Genomic DNA, 25,000 nt, shown 5'->3' on the forward strand with positions numbered 1-25,000 from the left:
GAGAGGACTCAGAGGTGCTGACCTGCACGAAGACGGGGAAGATGAGGATCTTGGGGGTCATGGCCACGTATGTTCCGTAGGTGGAGTGCGGCAGGTGCGACTGGACGATGGTGCAGTTCTGGTAGTTGGCGAAGCTGTGCCGGTATGAGGACGAGGTCAAGGGCGGCGGGGCAGTTGAGGGCAGGACGGAGGGCAGGACGGTCTTGCTGGTCATGGAGCGCCGGACATTGCCTCTGGAGAGGGTGCCCGCAGCGTCCGGCATGAACGGGCCACTCTGTGCCATCCCACGACTGGGGTGCGTCTGGTAGATACGCCCTGCACACACACACACACACACACACACACACACACACACACACACACAAACAACCAATTAACATCCACTACATGACCTGGACCCAACACACACCAACAAATCAACATCCACTACATGTCCTGGACCCAACACACACACACACACACAAACATCCACTACATGTCCTGGGCCCAACAAACACACACACACACACACACACACACACACGATCAATCAACATCCACTACATGACCTGGACCCACATGTTGTGCACACCAATATCTATACGAAGAGACCAGTTCCAAAATAAGACATCTGCATTTTGAATATGTCACCATTTCTTTTATACGTCATGATTTTAGTTGTGCGTTTCAGGTTATATCAATAAAATTGCAGTTGTGTTGTTTTTTATTTGAAGTAAACATAAAATAGATATATCTCGTTATGTAAAAGATCTGCCTTTTGGTGGAGAGTGGAGCTGTAGATTGGGCTCTGCGAAGTAGCATCAGACAAACACGTTATTGCTGCTACTGCATATTGTATACTGTGCTATATTCTGCATCAGACAAACACATGTTATATACTGTGCTATATTCTGCATCAGACAAACACATGTTATATACTGTGCTATATTCTGCATCAGACAAACACATGTTATATACTGTGCTATATTCTGCATCAGACAAACATGTTATTGCTGCTATATTCTGGATCAGACAAACATGTTATTGCTGCTATATTCTGGCATATTCTGCATTAGTCAATTCGATTTTCAGATTGTCCGTCAATCAGATGTTCAAATATCCTGTCTGAAAACAGTGAAATCAGTTTAGGCATTTGTCCTTTGCTGCACTTGGTTAGTTGTTTAATGAAGAATAAAACTACATGTCCTTTTGAAAGCATTATGGCATCAAAGCAAAAAATGTTTTGGTAATTCAATTCCTTATTTTCAGCCCTATGACTTGCGTTTGTGCAGACAAGACAGATTCCATTGTGGCCAAGAGGTCATGGAAATAATATGGAACATGGAAACGACAGCGCAAACATCCCACCCCGTCCCACCACACCACACAGGGCAGCTTGACCCACCACTGCCCATTCCACATGGCATGCAGGAAACACATGATGCTGTTAATGAAGTTTATGCAAACAGCATCAAAGTTGCAGATGATTTTCTAACATGATCCAAATATGATCAGACAAGAGGCTTTGTGTGAACAGGGAGTTCACAGTAATCAATAGGAATTAATTGTTGGCAAAATTGGCAGTGGATGTGTGGCTGATGGCCTTGGTTAGGGTGGATGTGTGGCTGATGGCCTTGGTTAGGGTGGATGTGTGGCTGATGGCCTTGGTTAGGGTGGATGTGTAGCTGATGGCCTTGATTAGAAAGGATGTGTGGCGGATGACCATATAGACGGACTTACCCAACGTTCCGATAGTGCCATTGTTGTCAGAATACACCGGCTGCAATATCTGCAGGAAAAACAGATGACATTTACAGTATGAGACCACACACACACACACACACACACAGACACAGGCACAGACAGACACAGACACAGACTCGACCCAGTCTCTATAATTATCTGGAAAACATTCTACACATTCTATAATAGCAGTAAATTAAGCCAAAACTGGACGACACTCCAGTGAATTAAGCCAACACTGGACGACACTCCAGTGAATTAAGCCAACACTGGACGACACTCCAGTGAATTAAGCCAACACTGGACGACACTCCAGTGAATTAAGCCAAAACTGGACGACACTCCAGTGAATTAAGCCAACACTGGACGACACTCCAGTGAATTAAGCCAACACTGGACGACACTCCAGTGAATTAAGCCAACACTGGACGAAGCTGAAAACACATGGAATGAGTCGTAAGGAATACCATGTCATGCATTTGATTAAATATACACGTGCAACAAATCTCTATACATATTGATCTATTTATTCTACAGCCTTGAGGCTCTTTTGAGATCCATACATTAAAATAACTGTCAGTTCTCATTCATATCCATACATTCACACTGACAACAATAACAACCCCACCCCACCCCCAGGCCACCCCACCCCCAGGTCACCCCCCACCCCACCCCACCCCCAGGTCACCCCACCCCCAGGTCACCCAACCCCCCACCCCACCCCCAGGTCACCCCACCCCCCACCCAACCCCCCACCCCACCCCCAGGTCACCCCACCCCACCCCACCCAGTCTCTGTATGAATTTATAGGCACGAGGGGGAAGACTGAAGCTGGCTGACATCATATGACTTCCCCCCTGAGGGAAGGAGGAACACACCACTCCTCCTACATGGGAACACACACACACACACACACACACACCTCCTGAGGGAAGGAGGAACACACAACTCCTCCTACATGGGAACACACACACACACACACACACACCTCCTGAGGGAAGGAGGAACACACCACTCCTCCTACATGGGAACACACACACACCTCCTGAGGGAAGGAGGAACACACAACTCCTCCTACATGGGAACACACACACACACACACACACACACACACACACACACACACACCTCCTGAGGGAAGGAGGAACACACCACTCCTCCTACATGGGAACACACACACACACACACACACACACACACACCTCCTGAGGGAAGGAGGAACACACAACTCCTCCTACATGGGAACACACACACACACACACACACACACACACACCTCCTGAGGGAAGGAGGAACACACAACTCCTCCTACATGGGAACACACACACACACACACACACACACCTCCTGAGGGAAGGAGGAACACACAACTCCTCCTACATGGGAACCGAGGGCCTGTCTACCTGCCCCAGCTGAGTATGCATGAAGGTCACCAGCACATACAGTACACACACACACACACACACACACACACACACACACACACACTAGCAGGGCATTAAAGGAAAATTCCGTTTTTTAGCACTTTGAGTCCCTTTTCTGGTTTGTTTTGGATGAACTAGAGTGGTGGACACCGAAATTTTGACGATTGGTCCTGTCTCGACCTTTCTGACTCGTTTTGAATCGCCTTTGACTACCTCAGAGTGGTTGCAAACAGGCATACTGTATTAGGCTACTCAAACATGTCCTAAAACAACCCTTAACGTTAGTTTTCGAAACTGTGCAACTCACCGAGTGGTTAGTGGTGTTCGATGATTATTAAAAGCAAATATATCGGCGCAATGTATGATATCCAGCCGTCTTATTTGCTAGGCCTTTTGTGGAACTATTTATTCAGACACCTCACAACCGCGTATAAACGTCCGCTCAATATTTGAACCTGAAGCATAGACGGTGGCGCAGTAATATCAACGTGCAATGAGTATTCCAACAGAAATCAATGGGATTTTACAAAATACCAAATAAAACACGACAGAAACTGTATTTCGCTACGCTACTTGTTTTGGAAGATCAACGAACACCACTAACCACTCGGTGAGTTGCACAGTTTCGAAAACGAATGTTAAGGGTTGTTTTAGGACATGTTTGAGTAGCCTAATACAGTATGCCTGTTTGCAACCACTCTGAGTAGTCAAAGGCGATTCAAAACGAGTCAGAAAGGTCGAGACAGGACCAATCGTCAAAATTTCGGTGTCCACCACTCTAGTTCGTCCAAAACAAACCAGAAAAGGGCCTTAAAGTGCTAAATAACGGAATTTTCCTTCTCACACACACGCACACACACAGACGCGCACACACACACACACACACACACACACACACACACACACACACAAACACAGACCCACACACACAGACACACACACACACTTTGAGCTCTACACCCCCAGCTAGTAGCACCCTGCACTTAAGCCCAGCTGTAGGCTCAAAAGGAAGCGGCTTGTTCTCTCAGAGAAGAGCCTTTTGGCCCTGCTCTAGTATAGAACTTTTTAAAGGTTCCACTAGGAATGTGAAAAGGCTTGATTAAAGCCTCTGTAGCTGAAGAAACACTGGAAGTCTTAAGAGCAGAAAGGGCCTGGAAAAGAACCCTCCCAGGTTCTAAAGAGGATTTGCATGGAACATTAGCTGAAGCCGAGAAGGAGCTACCGGGTGAGTTACATGATGTATCAGGAACCAAAGGAGATGGTGGACACAGTGTTCTAATGGTGGAACCAAAGGGGATGGTGGACAGTGTTCTAATGGTGGAACCAAAGGGGATGGTGGACACAGTGTTCTAATGGTGGAACCAAAGGGGATGGTGGACACAGTGTTCCTTAATGGTGGTCTTGTATTCTTTGACTTTTATGGGTTTATCCAGTATACCCAATATGATTCCTTTGTTTTTATATGATTCTTTTGTTTAATATGATGCTTTTGTTTTGTGATATCTTATTCTATTCTTTTATTCTTGTTTATTCTAAAAGTCAAGTGATTCAGGCCAAGCATCGTTCGCCGTGGAGCTGCCCTTATCACGGGTCTCACCTCTCTGGGGTTAGAGTTTAAAGGAGTTAATCAGTCAGGCCTACCTGGTTGCTCAGACGTTAGTCAGGCCTACCTGGTTGCCCGGGTTGACGGGTGAGAGGATGATGTAGTTGTCCCCGTTTGATGAGGTCACACGCGTTCCCTTCAGCGTTGTCGTTCGGGTCTTGTAGTCGTTGTCCTCCACCCTCTTGTCCCTCCAGGGCCAGGCTCCGTCCAGGAACCCCCCTGACCCCTCCATGCCCGCCGACCCCTCTGTGACCCCGGACTTCTTCTTGCGGCTGTTCCTCTGGCCAAGGGGGTTGGACAGCAGAGGGGGCGTCTTGTCCACTTTCTTGGCCATGGGCGAGAGCGTGTCATAGGTGGAGGTCTTGTAGGAGGGCTGGTGGATGAGACCCTCGAAGTAGGGCTTCATAACGGGCCCTGTGCGCCACACCACCATAGTGATCTCACTACGACAACTCCTGCAGAGGAGAGAGAGAGCTTTTAAATGTCCTGTTTTCCCCTTTACAGGTGTAGGTAGAGAGAGAGAGGAGAGAGAGAGAGAGAGAGAGCTTTTAAATGTCCTGTTTTCCCCTTTACAGGTGTAGGTAGAGAGAGAGAGAGAGGAGAGAGAGAGAGAGAGAGAGAGAGAGAGATAGAGAGCTTTTAAATGTCCTGTTTTCCACTTTACAGGTGTAGGTAGAGAGAGAGAGAGAGAGGAGAGAGAGATAGAAAGTGTCACGGTTCAGACAGACGACCAGAGGACCACAATTGCGTCACACCAGAAAGTTTATTAAACTTAAGGGAAAAGTCCTGGGGGGGGAACACAGACACAACAGGGCGGATGAAACAAGGCAGAAGTACAGTTCAAGGGAAATCCAAATTCGTAGTAGCAAGGCAGAAAGCAGGTCTGGTTTTCTGGGGCAGAAGAGTATCCAAGATTCAGGCAGGTCCGGGGGTCACAAAACAAGAGTGAGCCAGAAGCGCGAGCAAACAGGTTCCGGGTGTGAGCTTTGCAGACGATCTGACAAAGGAGAGCTGAAAGACAGGGCTTTAAATACTGGGAGAGGTTAGTGGGTAATGCAGCGCAGCTGGCAGAGTAATTAGAGCAGAGCAGAGCAGGGACAGGTGGAGCTAGTTAGGCTGAGTAGAGAGAGTGGGGAGCAGAGTGGAAGATAATGGAAACCAATTAAGGTGGTAACCCGGTGGAGTGAGAGGGCTCATGACAGAACCCCCCCCCCAAGGGACGGCCCCAGAAGTCCCAAGAGCAACACCACGCCGGGCGGGAGGAGGGGAGCCGGAGGAGGGCTAGAACTCCTCCGAACGGTCCGAGTGAACGTCCTCATCCTCGGAGGAAGCCGGAGGGTCGTGGTCGGGAGATGGGACAGGTCCCGAGACAGGGTCAGGCACAGGACAGGAAGCCGAGCGGGCAGGACGGTCAGGGACCCCTCTGGGGCGGCCCCTACGGATTGCAGGTTGATCAGGATGCCGTTGGTGGAAGGCGGTGATGAGAGTCCGATCCACAATCCGACTAGCCGGGACCCAGGTCCTTTCCTCAGGTCCATAGCCCTCCCAGTCAATGAGGTACTGGAGACCCCTACCCCTCCGTCTGGACCGAAGCAGGCGGCGGACGGTGTAAACCAGACCACCATCGACGAGCCGTGGAGGAGGAGGAGAAGGCGCAGCAGGGACCAGCGGACTCTCATGAATGGGCTTAATCTTAGACACATGGAAAGTGGGGTGCACCCTCATGGAATTAGGCAGTTGGAGCCGGACAGCAGTTGGGCTAATCACTCTTACAATAGGGAATGGGCCAAGGAACCGAGGTGCCAGCTTTTGCGACTCCACCCTGAGTGGCAGGTTCTTCGATGACAACCACACCCTTTGACCAACATGGTAGGTGGGAGCAGGAATTCTCCGACGGTTGGCCCCGGTAGTGTAGCTGGCAACGGATCTGAGGAGTGTGGCTCGGGCCTGTGACCAGGTGCGGCGACATCGACGGGCAAAAGCAAGTGCAGATGGGCAAGTAACCTCCCCTTCCTGGCTGGCAAATAGAGGAGGCTGGTATCCATAAACACATTGGAAGGGGGACATACCGATGGCAGAGCAGGTCAGAGAATTGTGTGCGTACTCCACCCATGTCAATTGCTGCGACCAGGAGTGGGGGTTGCGTGAGGTCATGCATCGCAGTGCCTTCTCGAGCTCCTGATTTGCCCGCTCTGACTGCCCATTGGATTGGGGATGGAATCCGGAAGTCAGACTGACTGTGGCTCCCAGCAGGTGACAGAACTCCTTCCAAAAGGCGGAGGAGAATTGTGGGCCACGGTCAGAAACTACATCCCTTGGCAGTCCGTGGATCCGGAAGACGTGTTCCAGGACCACCTGGGCGGTCTCCTTGGCGGTTGGGAGCTTGGGGAGGGGAACGAAGTGTGCCATCTTGCTGAATCGGTCAACTATGGTCAGAATGACGGTCATGCCACTTGAAGGGGGCAGCCCCGTGACAAAGTCAAGGGCGATGTGAGACCAGGGACGTCTGGGCACAGGCAGGGGCTGCAGCAATCCGGCTGGGGGCTGGCAGGACGACTTGTGTTGGTTGCAGATGGGGCAGGCTTGGACGAATTCCCGTACATCCCTTCTCAGAGAGGGCCACCAGAACCTCTGGGCGAGCAGGTTGTAAGTGCGGGTGGAGCCAGGGTGACAAGCTAGGCGGGAGTCATGTCCCCACTGAATGACCTGGGACCTCAGGTTTTCGGGGACAAACAGGCGGTCAGCTGGGCAAGCGCTGGGACCTGGCTGGTTACGGAGAGCTTCCAGCACCTGTTCCTCAACAGCCCAGGTCAGAGCTGCTACGATGCAGGGACTTGGCAGAATCGACACAGGATCCTTGGAGGGGGTGTCATCCTTCTGGAATTGACGGGAGAGGGCGTCTGGCTTGGTGTTGCGTGATCCAGGCCGGTATGACAGAGTGAAATTAAACCTGGTGAAGAACAGGGCCCAGCGGGACTGCCTGGAGTTCAACCGTTTGGCCGTGCGGATGTACTCCAAGTTCTTATGATCGGTCCAAACGAGAAATGGAATGGTGGACCCCTCCAGCCAGTGACGCCACTCCTCCAAGGCAAGCTTCACAGCCAGCAGCTCTCGGTTCCCTATGTCGTAATTGCACTCAGAGGGGGACAACCGACGTGAGAAAAAGGCACAGGGATGTAGCTTCCTATCCTCCGCAGCCCACTGAGAAATCACAGCACCAACTCCCACATCCGAGGCGTCCACCTCCACAATGAATTGCCGGTCCACATCAGGCATCTGGAGGATGGGAGCGGAGGTGAACCTTACCTTGAGGGTACTGAAGGCTTTGTCGGCTGCTGGGGTCCAGGTGAAGGGTTGCTTGGTGCTGGTTAGAGCAGTGAGAGGGGCAGCAATGGTACTGTAGTTCCGGATAAACTTTCTATAGAAGTTAGCAAACCCCAGAAACTGTTGCAGCTTCTTTCTGTTCTCCGGAACTGGCCATGAAGTGACTGCTGATATTTTGGCAGGATCCATTTGGATACTTCCCTCTGCCACTATGTACCCCAGGAAGGCCACTGTCTTGACGTGAAACTCACATTTCTCTGCCTTGGCGTAGAGGGAATTCTCCAGGAGACGATGAAGGACTTGCTGGACATGGCGGGTGTGTTCAGACAGGTTTCTGGAGTAGATTAAGATGTCATCCAGGTAAACGAAGACAAACTTGTTTAACATGTCCCGCAGCACATCATTCACTAGAGCCTGGAACACAGCAGGAGCATTGGTGAGGCCAAAAGGCATAACCAGATACTCGTAGTGGCCTGTTGGTGTATTGAATGCGGTTTTCCATTCATCTCCCTCCCGGATCCGCACTAGGTGGTAAGCGTTTCTGAGATCCAACTTGGTAAAAACAGTGGCTCCCTGGAGCAACTCAAAGGCAGAGGTGAGCAGAGGCAGAGGGTAACGGTTTTTCACTGTGATGTCGTTGAGTCCCCTGTAGTCGATGCAGGGGCGAAGAGATCCGTCCTTCTTCCCCACAAAGAAGAAGCCAGCACCAGCAGGAGATGAAGATGGACGGATTAATCCTGCGGACAGAGAGTCGTTGATGTAGTCCTCCATGGACTTTCTTTCAGGAGCAGACAACGAATAAAGACGGCCCTTTGGAGGGGCTGTTCCAGGGAGGAGGTCGATGGCACAGTCGTACGGTCGGTGAGGGGGCAGAGATGTGGCTCTTGCTTTGTTAAACACTTCTCTGAGACCATGGTAGCATTCTGGGACATTGGAGAGGTCAGGAGCGGAGTTAGTGGGTACTGGCCGAGGGGGTAGTGCGGCAGCAAGCAGGCAGGTTCGGTGGCAGTCCTCCCCCCACTCCCTGATCACCCCGGTCACCCAGTCGAGCTGAGGGTTGTGCCGGCGGAGCCATGGGTAACCCAGGATGAGGGGTTGGCCTGGAGAGGGGAGCAGGTGAAACTGGATAGTTTCTTGATGGTTTCCGGACAGACCCATCGAGACCGGGGCTGTGACATGAGTGACCGATCCGAGTAAGTGTCCGTCCAGTGCCCGGGCAGGAATAGGAGGTGTCAAACGGTGGTTCTCCAGTCCCAGTTGGCGTGCCAGTTTGATGTCCATTATGTTGGCTTCGGCGCCAGAATCCACCAGAGCAGCCAGGGTGTGAGTTGAGTCAGAGAGGCGGAGGTGAACTTGCAGCAGGGGTTTGCGGTCGGAGGACTGGATGGTCATTGAGCTCAACCGGACTCCCCCTATGCCCGGTGAGCTTCGGCTTTTAAAAGGGCAGGTTACCACACGATGTCCATCACCTCCACAATAGAGGCAGAGGTTTGAGGTGAAGCGGCGCTGGCGCTCTGCAGGAGTGAGAGAGGCTCGCCCAATCTCCATGGGCTCAGACTGGTCAAGCTGACTTGGGTGAGTGGCAGTAGATGACAGGAGCCCCGTCGGATCTCTCCGAATGCCGGTAGTTGGTGGACCTTGGCGCCCCCTCTCACGACGACGGGTTTGTATCCTTCTGTCGATCCGGACAGTCAGTGCGATGGCTTCATCAAGAGTGGAAGGCAGTTCATGGGAGACCAACTCGTCCTTGATATAGTCGGCCAAGCTATGGAAGAACGCGTCCACCAACGATGGTGTGTTCCAAGAACTTCGTCTTGCCAGGGTTCGGAAGTCGATGGAATGGTCTGCGACTGTACGTCTGCCTTGTCGAATACTGAACAGTTCACGAGACGCCTCTGCGGTTGGTGAATCCAGGTCAAACACCTTCAGCATCTCCTCAGCAAACAGGTTGAAGGTTGCACATGCGGGGGTTTGACGTTCGAACTCTGCTGTTCCCCAGAGTCGAGCTCGGCCCGTCAGGTGAGTGATGGCATACCCAACTTTAGCCCCTTCCGTGGCGAAGGTCCTTGGCTGCAAGGAGAACTGAAGTCGGCAGCTAGTCAGGAATGGCCGGACCTGGGTTGAATCGCCGTTGAACCGCTCGGGGTCTCCAATCTTGGGTTCCGGAGCAGCGGCTGCAATGACCGGGGCAGGTAACTCAGGGGCAGGGCTGGTGGGCAGACTGCCTGGAACTGGGCCGGTGGGCGGAGTGGCTGGGGTAAGGTTGGGGAGGAGTTGGATGATCATGGCGAGTTGCTGCTGGTGCTGCTGGAACTGCTGATGCTGTTGGTGGCCGACCTGAAGCAGGGAGGTGATGTCGCCGCTCATGCGGGCTAGCCCTCTCTCAGTGTGTTCCAGGCGTTGCATGGCGGTGGGTTGCTCAGGTTCGTCGGTTTCCATGTCGGGGGAAGTGTGCGCTGAGTCCATGATGGTCAGATCGTACTGTCACGGTTCAGACAGACGACCAGAGGACCACAATTGCGTCACACCAGAAAGTTTATTAAACTTAAGGGAAAAGTCCTGGGGGGGGAACACAGACACAACAGGGCGGATGAAACAAGGCAGAAGTACAGTTCAAGGGAAATCCAAATTCGTAGTAGCAAGGCAGAAAGCAGGTCTGGTTTTCTGGGGCAGAAGAGTATCCAAGATTCAGGCAGGTCCGGGGTCACAAAACAAGAGTGAGCCAGAAGCGCGAGCAAACAGGTTCCGGGTGTGAGCTTTGCAGACGATCTGACAAAGGAGAGCTGAAAGACAGGGCTTTAAATACTGGGAGAGGTTAGTGGGTAATGCAGCGCAGCTGGCAGAGTAATTAGAGCAGAGCAGAGCAGGGACAGGTGGAGCTAGTTAGGCTGAGTAGAGAGAGTGGGGAGCAGAGTGGAAGATAATGGAAACCAATTAAGGTGGTAACCCGGTGGAGTGAGAGGGCTCATGACAGAAAGAGCTTTTAAATGTCCTGTTTTCCACTTTACAGGTGTAGGTAGAGAGAGAGAGAGGAGAGAGAGAGAGAGAGAGATAGAGAGAGCTTTTAAATGTCCTGTTTTCCACTTTACAGGTGTAGGTATAGAGAGAGAGAGAGGAGAGAGAGAGATAGAGAGCTTTTAAATGTCCTGTTTTCCACTTTACAGGTGTAGGTAGAGAGAGAGGAGAGAGAGAGAGAGGAGAGAGAGCTTTTAAATGTCCTGTTTTCCACTTTACAGGTGTAGGTAGAGAGAGAGAGAGAGAGAGAGAGAGAGAGAGAGGAAAGAGAGAGAGCTTTTAAATGTCTTGTTTTCCACTTTACAGGTGTAGGTAGAGAGAGAGAGAGGAGAGAGAGAGAGCTTTTAAATGTCCTGTTTTCCACTTTACAGGTGTAGGTAGAGAGAGAGAGAGAGGGAGGAGAGAGAGAGAGCTTTTAAATGTCCTGTTTTCCACTTCAAAGTCAAAAAGTCAAAGTCAAAGTCAGCTTTATTGTCAATTTCTTCACATGTTCCAGACATACAAAGAGATCGAAATTACGTTTCTCTTCATCCCACGGTGAAGACAAGACATATTTTACCAATTTAAGTCCACAGACAAACATAACATTCAAGTAAACAAAAAAGTAAGTAAATAAGAGGGCACATATAATAATGAAAAAAAATAAGAGCAGCAAAATTTGGTTTAAATTGTGCATAGACAGTCAATAAAATACTAGTGCAAAGTCAGGCCAATAAAAGGCTTGGGTAGTTCTGTTTGACCTAAGTAAGAAAGAAAGTGACATAGTGGTGCAAGTTATGTAAGAGCAGCAGATGTGTTGTGTTTTCAGGACAACAACAAGTTGTAAAGTGTACAAGTGTGCAAGTGTGCAAGTGGAGTAGTGCACGCGGCCATTGTGGGTCCAATGTCCAGGATGTTATGTAGCTGAGGGTGGAGGGGGGAGAGGAGGGAGAGAGTTCAGCATCCTTACAGCTTGGTGTATGAAGCTGTTGGTGAGTCTGGTAGTGCGGGAGCGCAGGCTTCTGTACCTCTTCCCAGAGGGCAGTAGATCGAACAGATTGTGAGCGGGGTGACTTGCATCACTCACAATTTTGGTCGCCTTGCGGGTGAGGTGGGTGGTGTAAATGTCCTTCAGGGAGGGGAGTGAAGCACCAATAATCCTTCCAGCTGTGTTCACTATGCGCTGCAGGGCTTTCCTGTTGTATTCAGTGCAGCTTCCGCCCCACACAGCGATACAGCTGGAGAGGATGCTCTCAATGGTGCCTCGGTAGAATGTGGTCATGATGGCTGGTGGAGCACTTGCTCGCCTGAGTTTCCGCAGGAAGTACAGGCGGCGCTGAGCTCTCTTCGCCAGTGATGCAGTGTTGGTGGTCCAGGAGAGGTCTTCGCTGATGTGCACCCCCAGGAATTTGGTGCTGCTCGCTCTCTCCACCACAGCACCGTCGATGGTCAGTGGCAGGTGTTGGGTGTGACCTCTCCGGAAGTCAACAACAATCTCTTTGGTCTTGCTGACGTTCAGCAGGAGGTTGTTGTCCCTGCACCACGTGGTCAGATGGTCGACCTCCAACCTGTATTGGGTCTCGTCGCCCTTGGTGATGAGACCCACCAGAGTTGTGTCGTCAGCAAATTTCACTATGTGATTGTTGCTGTAGGTTGCAGTGCAGTCATGCGTCAGCAGGGTGAAGAGCAGCGGACTGAGCACGCAGCCTTGGGGGGCCCCTGTGCTCAGTGTGATGCTGCTTGAGGTATTGTTGCCAACACGTACTACTTGGGGCCTCTGACAGAGGAAGTCCAGTAGCCAGTTGCAGAGGTAGGTACTGAGTCCCAGTTTGTCCAGTTTGCAGATGAGTTGTTGTGGTATTATGGTGTTGAATGCAGAACTGAAGTCTATAAACAGCAATCTCACATATGAGTCTCTTTTTTCCAGGTGGGTGAGGGCTGGGTGGAGGGCAGAGCAGATTGCATCCTCTGTAGACCGCTTGGCTCGGTATGCAAACTGGAAGGGGTCCAGGGTGGGGGGGAGAATGGCTTTGATATGTGACATGACAAGCCGCTCAAAGCACTTCATGATGATGGGTGTCAGTGCCACAGGGCGGTAGTCATTGAAGCAGGATGGAGCAGTTTTCTTCGGCACAGGTATGATGGTGGCAGCTTTGAAACATGATGGGACGATGGCTTGCTTCAGGGAAGTGTTAAAGATGTCTGTGAAGACATCCTTAAGCTCCCCTGCGCAGTCCTTCAGCGCACGACCTGGGATGTTGTCTGGACCTGTTGCCTTACGGGTGTTGATAGCAGCAAGTGTCCTCTTCACGCTGTCGGCAGAGAGGCACAGGGGCTGCTCATGTAGAGGGGGATGGGTCTTCTGTGGGCAGGTGCTGTTTTGTGCTTCAAAGCGAGCAAAGAAGCGGTTCAGGTTGTTGAGCAGAGGGATGTTGCTCTCACAGCTCTGTGGCGCGGGCTTGTAGTCCGTGAGGGCCTGAATGCCCTGCCATAGGCTTTGTGCGTTCCTGCTGTCTTTGAAGTGGGTGGTTATCTTGAGAGTGTATTCCTTTTTTGCTTCCTTGATGCCACGGGACAGGTTGGCTCTCGCTGTTCTCATGCCAGCTTCATCCCCAGCTCTGTAGGCTTTGTCTCTGGCCCTCAGCAGCCTGAGGACATCCCCTGTCAGCCATGGCTTCCAGTTGGCCCGAGTGATGATGTCTTTTGTGTGGGTCACATCATCGATGCACTTGGTGATGTAAGAGGTTACAGTGTCTGTATACTCTTCTATGTCTGTCCGGTTGTTGTAAGTGGCTGCCTGCTTAAACATTTCCCAGTCTGTTGTGTCAAAGCAGTCTTGAAGAGCATCGGAGGCTCCCTCAGGCCACACTTTTACCTGCTTACGAACCGGTTTGTTCGCTTTTACCCTTTGTCTGTATGCGGGCATTAGCATAACAGTTATGTGGTCTGAAAGTCCAATGTGGGGGAGGGGGGTGGCTTTGTATGCTCCTTTGTGTGTAGTGTAGACCAGGTCCAGGATGTTATCTCCTCTTGTTGGAAAATCAACATGCTGGTGTAGCTTTGGAAGTACAGTTTTAAGATCAGCATGGTTAAAATCTCCAGTGAAGATGGTGAAACCGTCTGGGTGTGCCGTCTGTTGTTCACTGACAGCCTGGTACAGTTCACTGAGAGCCGCGTTCTTATCGCTGTTGTTGTTGGTAGGCGGGATGTATACTGCGACTAACAGAATCGCAGTAATTTCCCTTGGCAGGTAAAAAGGACGGCACTTTATGATCATAAACTCTGCCAGTGGTGAGCAGTGTTTGCATACTACTACAGTGTCCCGGCACCATTCGTCACGGATGTAAACACAGATTCCTCCTCCTCGTGATTTACCTCCCTTTACAATGGCCCTGTCTGCTCGATAGCATGCTAGCTGCTCCAGTTGTACAGCAGAGTCCGGAATGTTGTCATTTAACCAAGTCTCAGTGAAGACGAGCACACAGCAGTTACTTACTGTCCGGTTCGTTGATCTCAGCAGTCGTATGTGATCCATTTTGTTGTCCAGTGATCGTACATTTGCCAGGAGAATGGATGGTATGGCTGGGCGAGTTGGGCTGGCCGCTAGCCTGGCCCGGACGCCTCCGCGCTTGCCCCTCTTCTGCTTCCTCGCACTTTACAGTAGGTTGTCTATATTTGTTATTACTTTTTCTACTCCTTGTTCCAGTGAGGCATTCTGGGAAGTCCCTTGGGCTCTGGCCAGAAAGTTGCTGTATAAACACACTCAATGTTATTACTGTGGTTAACACTATTACTGTAGGCATCTTCGATCTACGTAATAATCAGATAATAACGTTCGCGGCTGCCATTTTGTTGATATAGAAAATGCGTAGGTGGGTCTATTTAATGCAGCTGTCAATTGACAAGCGCGACAGCGCCGGTATGATCGCTGTAGGCTATTTATTTATTTGTACAAAATTTAACGTGATGGTAGGCCTATGTTGTGCAATAGGCTACAGGCCGTTCTAGCAACAGCAGAGCCCTAGAGTCACCCAGTGTCAGAAACATACCTGTCAACTTCTTTCCAGCTGTCTTCCTTGTTTTAATATTTTCCCGTAAGTTATCCCATATTTTATTACTTTCATAACATTAGCCCCATCGGACTTGGCCGTTTCTGTACTGTTGTCCTGTACCCCCTGCCCTTCCAGCGAAAATATGTTTTTAAAGCATCGTTTTGCTTGCCTGAAGGCGACCTTAGAGTGATCAGAACAGTGTGGGAGAGAGCACTATTTGTCTCATTAGACCTAGCACCTAGCTTCACACCTCCTTTAGTTAGTGCAGCAGTTTCGTAGTAGGCCTACGAATTCTTGATCTCAGCAGAGGGATATCAACAGAAAAACGAATGTTGAAATTTCCCTGTATTTTGGGTGAGTAACCCGGAAAATCTCCCTTATTTTTGTTGCTCAATGTTGACAGTTGTCAGAAAATGGGAAGAGAATGAGACCAGAGAATGTCTAATAAGGGGAGAACTGCCACTCTCTGAAAACTTCCGGTTTCTGAACTGGTTGCAGTTCCTGCTGTGGTTCCACATGAGGGCGCTCGTCCACGAGTGCAGAATGCATGGAGGTCTATGGAGCTGTACCCTTCAAAATCCACTTTTCTTGGGATATAATTTTTTTTTTCAAGTAATTTGAGTATTGTATTCGAAAGGGGAGGCAAAGTAAATACACTTGGTTGAGTATTATATTTTTTAAAGTCACTTAATTGTTCTAAAAAGCCTTTAAAATGTGTCAATGACATTCATTAGCACAATGCTAGCGTGTTATGTGCAACAACGACCCAACCTGTAAGAAATCAAAAGGACATAAGTACTCGTTCATTCAACTTTTGACCTATAACCCATGTTGAAGTTATACAAACTACAATCAAATCTGAGATTTGTCAACGACAATCAGGTGAAAGCCTTTAGCCGTCTAGCATTGACTCCCATTCATTCTGCACTCATGGCGATCGCCCCCAGTGGAACTCTGGTGGAACTGCATCCAAAATTCGGTACAATGGGACTTAATAAGGAGTGGCAAGGCTCTCCGTAGACGGGCTCTGATGAGACTGAGAAATAGTCAGCGCAGGAGAGACTTGTGGCTAAATGTGGATAAATAGCCTAGGCTAAACTTACAGCCAACTCCTCACATCCATCGCCATTATTATATTTGTATTAATACTATACTAAATTGTCCTCTGTGGGCTTAAGTTAAATAAGTTTTAGACCGTGCAGACAGCCCCTATGCAATGCGGAGACATCAGCAGTAGCCTGATGTAGTCGCCTACCGTAGATTACCTACGGACATATTGCATTTGCATAGATAGCATTGCTAGGTAGGCAATGTTAGCCAACGTTTACAGTAGCCTATAGGCTAATATATTCATGATGCGCCCTTCTCAGCTCGTCTTAGCGGCACGGCAAGTGGCAAATAGTAGGAACAAACTCAGCGGAGAAAGATATCAGTAGATACTTCCGATTTGTATAGTGTTTTGTTCACTTGGATTTTGGAAATGTTACAGAGAAATATGTTAGCCCTTCTGCCTCCAGACCATATAGTTGCATCATAGGTCCTCTTGTATCAGACAAAAACAATGACTGGCTAACCACTTTAAACTACTTTAGCAAAGTCCTTGGCTGCATGTTGTGAGCAACAGGCAAACGCAAGATACAATTGCAGTCCAATGATATGCAACTTTATTCTCTGCGATCATGGCAATGTTAGACGATGTCGTTGGTGGAACAAATATAATAGACAGGTGATATTTTTGAGATATGTGCTTTTAGAGGCATTTTTTAGTAAAAGTTGGGAACAGGACTTTTTAACATAATTAAGGTGTGCTGAATCCAACTAGCCCTGTTCCCAAGCTGAATTTTGAGTTTATGACCATCAAATTAGCATAAACAAAATGGTTGCCAAAATGGCGATTTTGGGCACTTTCATTGGGCGGATGTCATTATACCATGTACATTCATTCTAATCTAGTATTATGCCTATGTTAATTACCTGAAAAAATTACCTGAAAAATGTAATTGTTAAAATGTTATAACTGAGCAGGCACACGGCATTTGACGAATGAGACTTATGTTTTTTGAGGGTCAAGAAAGATGTGTAGTGATGAAATGTAAAGTTTAAAATTGTGGCCTACTGGTTAGGTCTTCAGGCTTGAAACCAAAGGGTTGCCGGTTCGATCCCCGACCAGTAGGAAAAATGTGGGTGGTGGAAAGGTTGAGCACTAGTCTCCCATGCCCACATCCACGGCTGAAGTGCCCTTGAGCAAGGCACCTAACCCCTCACTGCTCCCCGAGCATCACTGTAGCAAGGCAGCTCACTGCTCCAGGTTAATGTGTGACCTGTGTGTTCACTAATTCACGGATGGGATACATGCAGAGACCAAATTCCTTGTATACCCAAGTATACTTGGCCATAAAACCTGATTTACATTACATTTACATAATTGAAGCGAATTGGGTTGGTAATGTAGGTAGTCTCGGAGTAAGTTACACAGGCCTTTACCCATTTCGGTAACACTTCACGGTAAGGGTACATTAATTATTTATGTATTACTTCATTCATTAATATCTAATTAATCATCAGGAATTTACTGAGTTCATAGTTTGTCATTTGTGACCTCATACATGAACACATTACTAAATTATTAGGTACGGTGGGCACATTATTATGAATTATGATGTATTAACCATGATCATGACTTTATTTTTCTGCCAAAAATGTGGTCATCACTGCTCAAATTCTGATTTGAACACAACTTTGGAGTTCTCTAAACACATGTCATTATTCACTACTTTATTTGAGGGGCCACAGACATGATGAATCAGGGCTCTACAGTGCGCCCATTTCACTCGCGAGTAAAAATGATGGCGTGCGAGTGCAACAAAATATTTAGGCGCACTGGTGCGAATGACTTCTAACCATGTCAATGTTTGTCTACAAAATACACCGCAACATCGAGAAACATTACTGGTGCAAACCATAGAATCACGTCGCGAATGCAGCATAAAAACTACACCTCCCATCAACGTTAGCAGTTTCGCGTTGTGACTCGCTAGTAGTCGCTTATCAAATCCAAGAGTGCGCAGAAAAAGCGGAAAGTTAGACTAGCCAGCCAAGATGCAAAGATTGAAGAAATTAGTTCTTCTATCCACCGAATTCATTGGATATAGGAGGAACAGGATGAGATTCTGAGAATGCAGCGAGAGAAGGAAAGGTAACCTAACATGCCTTTTAAGCCCAGTTGACGTATTGGCTGCAATATGCAAAATATAGCTGTAGCGAACCGGGACAAAAGTAGCCTCCCGTAATACTCCCATTTTATTCAAAGGTAGAACGCTACTGACAACTCCAGGCTTCCACGCATGCTTGTTTGTTTACACCGAGTGTGTGTAAGTGCAAAACGAAAGTAGGCCTAACGTTTGCCTACTGCCCCCATTAATGCAGATATTTAAAATAAAAACTGAAAGTATAAAACATATATCCTTGATTAGCCTATGTTGCGTTTTGTGGAAGAGAAAATGGACTGTTTTAGTAGTAGTATTAGGCAGTATGCAGTCAGATAGGTCACCATGGGCATATTTGGATTAGCTACAGATGGATTCACAAATAAATAAATTAGCCTACATTTGGCAGGATACTTGATATACAGGCTAAATGCAAATATGGCAATGTATTATATTATTTTACATTAACAAAATGTAGGAAAATAGAACAGACTGAAAATAAAGTAGGCACTGATCTTTAAAATCCTGTTTCCTGTAGCCTAAATGTTGTCAGTCATTCTTAATATTCGCAATTGGTGCACTGGCATGTTTAACTGTTAGCTGCAGTATAATGTTAGATTATGTGTAAGTTAAGTACAGAACTGACTGTGCGCCCAAATTTTTGTCTGTGCTCCTACATTTTTTAACTTGGGCGCACAAGTGCTCCTGGAAAAAAAATGTTAGTGTAGAGCCCTGTGAATGCATGAGCAATTATCCTAAAATTCATGTAATCATGATGATCATGCTTAAGAAATCATAAATCATAATGATATAGCCTACCCATCACACCTAATGCTTTAGTTGATGTGTTGTTCATACATGAGGTCATCATGAATGAGAGTATATGAATTCATGTCAATTCCTGATGATTCATAGGCTATAAAGGAATGAAGTAATGCATAAATCATGAATTAATTCATGCATGAATTAATGATAATTCATGTACCTTTACCATAAAGTGTTACCCATATTTCTTCATAACATTTGTGTTCTACTTTAGATTACTTATATTGACGAGATGAAGCCGTAGGCTACTGTGCTCTGCTCAGCTCAAATCTACGCGCTACAGGCGATTGTCACATAGAATAGTCTATAGAACTGGAATGTCATATTAACAATATGGCCGCAACGGTGTTTGCGAATAAGCCCTATTGTTACTGTTCAAACCATAGACATAATATACATAGACGCTGCATTGGCTGCTGGAAACGAGAAATGCGGCCGCCATCTTGGACCGGTCATACTCCTCGTTGTGTTGCATAGATATATATACTGACTAGATGTCGCCTTGACTACTGCTGTTCATTGGAACGAATGCGTCAATCGAGACGCCATCTTGCCGCGGTGGCCCACTCCTCTATAATGCATTAACGTCAATCTGAGCAAAGATCTAGCGAAAATAAAATCACCATAAATCGTCAAAATCTCAAGCAATTATCTAGTTTTTTTATGTTGTTCCAACTGACAGGTATGTATTTATGGTCGAGTCTAGAGAAAACTAAGCTTTTGACGATAATTAAGATACATTTTACCCGTCTAGCCCCATAGACTCCTATTCATTCTGCACTAGCTAGCGGCACCCCTAGAGGAACAATGAGTGAACTGCAACCAGGTTCGATACAATGAAAGTAAACAGGCTCTCCATAGACAGGCTCTGGTTGAGGCCACATACCTCTCGTCTCGTTTACTCGTGTAAGTTGTAATCTTACCAGAAGTTGCTGTAGATCTGTAGAACATTTACTTCCGTGCTTTAACGTGGTCTGCTACTTCATCTGCCAGTCGTTACTTTTTTAAATCATGGGCCAATGCTATGGGCAAACGAGATGTAGCTTAATTCACAAATGACAAAGCCATGAGAAAAGTGATTTTCTTACGTTTCAACAACAACGAAACCGAGTTTGCCATCATTGTGAGAAGTTCCCAAATTTGTCGCTAATCGCTAAAAAGGTTTTCTGTCGCTGGGGATGGGCAAACGTCGCTAAATAGGTAACACTGACAATACGGGAGAACTAGTTTAGAGCTTCAGATCCCCGCTACAAGATGGCGGCGGTGTTGACGCATGCTGAGAAGCCGAAGGCGACATCTAGTCAGTATATATATCTATGGTTGCGTTGCAGCATAAGACCAGAGAATGTCTAATAAGGGGAGAACCTTCACTCTCGGAACGCTTCCGGTGTGGTACTGCATCTAGGGGCGCTCGCGGGCGAGTCCAGAATGAATGGAGGCCTATGGAGCTGTACCCCTCAAAATCCACTTTTCTCGGGATATAATTTTATTCGAAAGGGGAGGCAAAGACAATACACTTGGTTGAGTATTATATTATATTAAGTCACTTAATTGTTCTAAAAAGCCTTTCAAACGTGTCAATGACGTCATTCATTAGCATGATCATAGCATAGCATAGCATCAATGCTAGCGTGTTATGGGCAACAACTACCCAACCTGTAAGAAAACGAAAGGACATGACTCCCGGATTATTTCACTTTTGATTAATAATCCATTTCCATTTTGCGAAAAATAAAATAAAATCTGAGGTTTTCAGTTGTTAAATAGGTGAAAACATTAAATGTAGCCATGTAGCTTCATAGGACCCCATGTATTTTGGACTCGCCCGCGATCGCCATCTAGGTGAACTCTGGTGAACTGCAGCCAAGTTCGATTTGTATGGGATTAATAGAGAGTGGGGAGGCTCTCCGTAGACGGGCTCTGATAAGACACAAGATGCCAGCCCTGTGCAGCATGTTCCTGCTCAAATCGGCGGACCATCCCAAACAGGGCTCGGGGGATTTACTTTTCACAAGTAAGTAATTACCAGAGAGTTGAGAAGGAGCAAGGATCTTTGATGTTACTGTATGAAAATCGTAGCCAGCTATCTAGCTAGGCTATGTTTACTCGGTGTTCACCCGGCTATGAACTGAGACTTGATAAGTCATATTCTATAACACTGACTTAGATTACAACTGACACAAAAAGGCTATTGTAGAAATAAATCATACTAGATTTGGCCGGCGAATTTTACACAAGTGGCACATACTGTAGCCTATTATTGGGCAATCGCTAGCTGCTACTTGTAGCCTAATCGTGTTGGAAGCAGTAAGTCAGTCGCATCAAAAATAGTAGTGGCACCCAAGTGACACCTTGTGGTTGTTTGTGTCAACTGCAGTTTGTGCCATTTCTGCTGAGAAAATGGGGTGCGTGATTCATGAAGGAACCCGTCCAAACTTAACGGGGACCCACTGTAGCTTCACTATTTCCTGAATAAAGTAACTTTTCAATAGCTTCTTTATTTATCAAGTAGCTTAGCCACACAAGCTACACTTTTCTTGTCATGTGTAATTGGCACAATTTAAAGTAGCTTCCTATTCCTATGAGTCTACTGCTGTGTTTATGTTACTAATACATTTGACTGGGTGGTAGTAATAGTTTTGTGTAGTGTTTTATTCATGGCAGAGTAACTGATAGTTTAGCTCACTACAATGTCTAAGTAGCTTGCCCAACACTGTATTATTCACATGTCATTTACCCTAACAAGAATAAGATGCCTCTCAAATTCCTATTCATTTGTTTATTTTATATCTCCCCAGAACAACTGCCTTGCTCAAGGAGACTATGAATGAACTGAACAGTCTCCTCACATCCCTGGAACTGAGGAAGGTGCAGCTCTTCATTGCAGTACTGCAGGGCATCTGCTACACTGTGACTGAATATTTGATTTATGAGCTCCACCTTCATCACCTGCATTCGCCACTCTGTGTCCCATTTTCCCATCGTCTGGTTGACTCAGTCCTCTTTCATGGAGTTTACCCAGTTTCACTATGTACTGCTATCTTATTTGCCCACCTGCTGTCTGAAGCACTTTTTTTCTTAGCCAAAGTGTACCCAAGCAATTTTAGCAAGGTGGGAACATACAAAATTATGCACCCGTGAAGACACTCACAGATTCTTTACTGATTGCAATCAACGGGGCTGATCTTAGCAGTTTCTAAGAAATTTTATTTAATCTCTTCATTGGGGCTGAAACCTTTCTGTGAACTGTAAATAACAGATGCTGTTGATGAACCCATTGACACTGTACAAGTGACAAGTCACCTTTTTGTCTTGAATTGATGAACTGTTACACTTACTATGCCAAACCAATGTCTGTTTTTTAAGGATCAGAAACAAACCTACAAACTTGCACTTTACAATATTTATGGAACTTGTCTAACAAATGCTGTTGATATTGAACCCAGTTACTCCATTTCCTTTATGCCACACCAATGTCTGTTCATCAAACTTTATTTTTGATGGCACTGAACTGAAAATGTTAATGGATTTTTTTCTGTCAATTTAACTCATTAAAACTTGTATCAAACCAGTTTCTGTCTATGTTGTCAAATATGGATTAGTTATGTTCCCAGTGTTTATATTGGATTATTATATTCTTATTCTGTCAATTTACCCAAGTTTGTCACTAAACCACATAGGCCTACTTGGAATACCCCTCAGATGTCTGAATGGCACTGATCTCACTTAAATGTTTATGGAACCTTTCTGTGAATAATGCTGTTGATGGAACTTTTCTGTCAACTGTGAACTATATTTAACTCATTAAACTTGTATCAAACTAGTTTTGTCTATGCTGTCAAACATGGATTATGTTCCCAGTTTTGATATCGGACGTCAGGTCACTTTATATCATATATCAGAATATTCTATTACTGTTAAACCCACTATGAATATTAAAATACGCTAAATCATGTGTCCTGTATCATAGCTACATGTATGACCTTTGCAGCAAAAAAAACGTGTGAGAATCTGTTCGGTATTCAGTGAGATATGATTAATTAAGTGCGCTGACAGCTCATCGCACCGGCCAAACAGATTACACTGAGTGGAGTGGATGACCGGTCCAAGATGGCGGCTCCACGTCTCGTCAGCGCTAGTAGGGAGTAGCGGTCGATGCAGCGTCTGTATATTATGTCTATGGTTCAAACACCATACTGGTGACCACTGGTGAACGCAGGTGAACATGGTGATTTTCTTTGCACAACTCTTCCATTGTGTAACAGAGGGTGCTGCTCAAGAGTGAACTATTGATAGTATACCCACAGTGCCACTCCAATAGAGCTGTGTGTGCCAGCTATGCCCACTACACCAGCTATGCCCACTACACCAGCTATGCCCACTACACCAGCTACGCCCACTACACCAGCTATGCCCACTACACCAGCTACACCAGCTATGCCCACTACACCAGCTACACCAGCTATGCCCACTACACCAGCTATGCCCACTACACTACAGCAGCTATGCCCACTACACCAGCTATGCCCCATCATGGCTTTGCTGAGGTTGAGTTTCCTCTTTAAACAGCCTCTGATGCATCACAGTACGGCTGATCAGGATTAATGGAAGCTTAACGGAGCAGCCCTCCCTCTTAAGCGCCTACAGCATTACACCCAACAGCTAACTAGCGCCTACAGTGCATTACGCCCAACAGCTAACTAGCACCTGCAGTGCATTACACCCAACAGCTAACTAGCGCCTACAGTGCATTACGCCCAACAGCTAACTAGCGCCTACAGTGCATTACGCCCATCAGCCCAACGTTCTCCAGCAGTAACTCAGCTACCGCCACAGGCCAACAGCTAACTAGCTTTGAAGGAACACAATCTCCCAAAGTGGAAAATGATTGTGCCAAATCGCTTCATTCCCAATGCCATCATCAACAGAAACTCCCTTCCAGTAAAGAGACACATCTTGTTCATGACTACATGATCTCAGTGAGCCAGCATTATGCAAAGGCATTAGGACTGCTATCTACTGTAGCATGCATTAGGACTGCTATGTAGCATGCATTAGGACTGCCATCTAGCATGCATTAGGACTGCTATCTAGCATAGCATGCATTAGGACCGCTTGTATCTAGCATGCATTAGGACTGCTATCTAGCATGCCTTAGGACTGCTTGTATCTAGCATGCATTAGGACTGCTATCTAGCATGCATTATGACCGCTATCTAGCATGCATTAGGACCGCTATCTAGCATGCATTAGGACTGATATCTAGAATAGCATGCATTAGGACTGATATCTACAGTAGCATGCGTTAGGACTGCTTGTATCTAGCATGCATTAGGACTGATATCTAGCATGCTTTAGGACCGCTTGTATCTAGCATGCATTAGGACTGATATCTAGCATGCATTAGGACCGCTTGTCTCTAGCATGCATTAGGACTGATATCTACTGTAGCATACATTAGGACTGCTATGTAGCATGCATTAGGACTGCTATCGTAGCATAGCATGCATTAAGTTCATTATCTTACCATGTTCCAAAAGCATCACAATTCTATTGACCTCAATCAATTATATCAACCCTGATTGGCTAGTCAGTGCTAGTCTACATCATGTCAACTCTGATTGGATACTCAGTGCTAGTCTACATCATGTCAACTCTGATTGGCTACTCAGTGCTAGTGCTGTGTGTGTGTGTGTGTGTGTGGCTGAGTGTATGTGTGTGTGAGTGTGTGTGTGTGTGGCTGGTGTTACCTGATGGCGTGTGTGTGTGTGTGAGTGTGTGTGTGTGAGTGTGTGTGTGTGTGTGGCTGGTGTTACCTAATGGCGTGTGTGATTTTGTGTGTGTGTGTGT

General features: G+C 47.1%; 1 protein-coding gene across 1 annotated transcript in view; it reads right to left on the minus strand.

The window, feature by feature from the left end:
• The window catches only part of LOC121714726 (regulator of G-protein signaling 3-like), a 96,688-nt gene that overhangs the window by 15,516 nt on the left and 56,172 nt on the right, over positions 1 to 25,000 (minus strand). The window contains exons 13-15 of the mRNA XM_042099744.1: positions 4,817 to 5,204; positions 1,720 to 1,768; positions 23 to 315 (exon numbers count right to left, since the gene is read on the minus strand). Coding sequence (XP_041955678.1) covers positions 23 to 315; positions 1,720 to 1,768; positions 4,817 to 5,204 — 730 coding nt within the window. The remainder of the gene's footprint in view (positions 1 to 22; positions 316 to 1,719; positions 1,769 to 4,816; positions 5,205 to 25,000) is intronic.

Source organism: Alosa sapidissima, chromosome 8, assembly GCF_018492685.1.
Source record: "Alosa sapidissima isolate fAloSap1 chromosome 8, fAloSap1.pri, whole genome shotgun sequence".
Classification (NCBI taxonomy): domain Eukaryota; kingdom Metazoa; phylum Chordata; class Actinopteri; order Clupeiformes; family Clupeidae; genus Alosa; species Alosa sapidissima.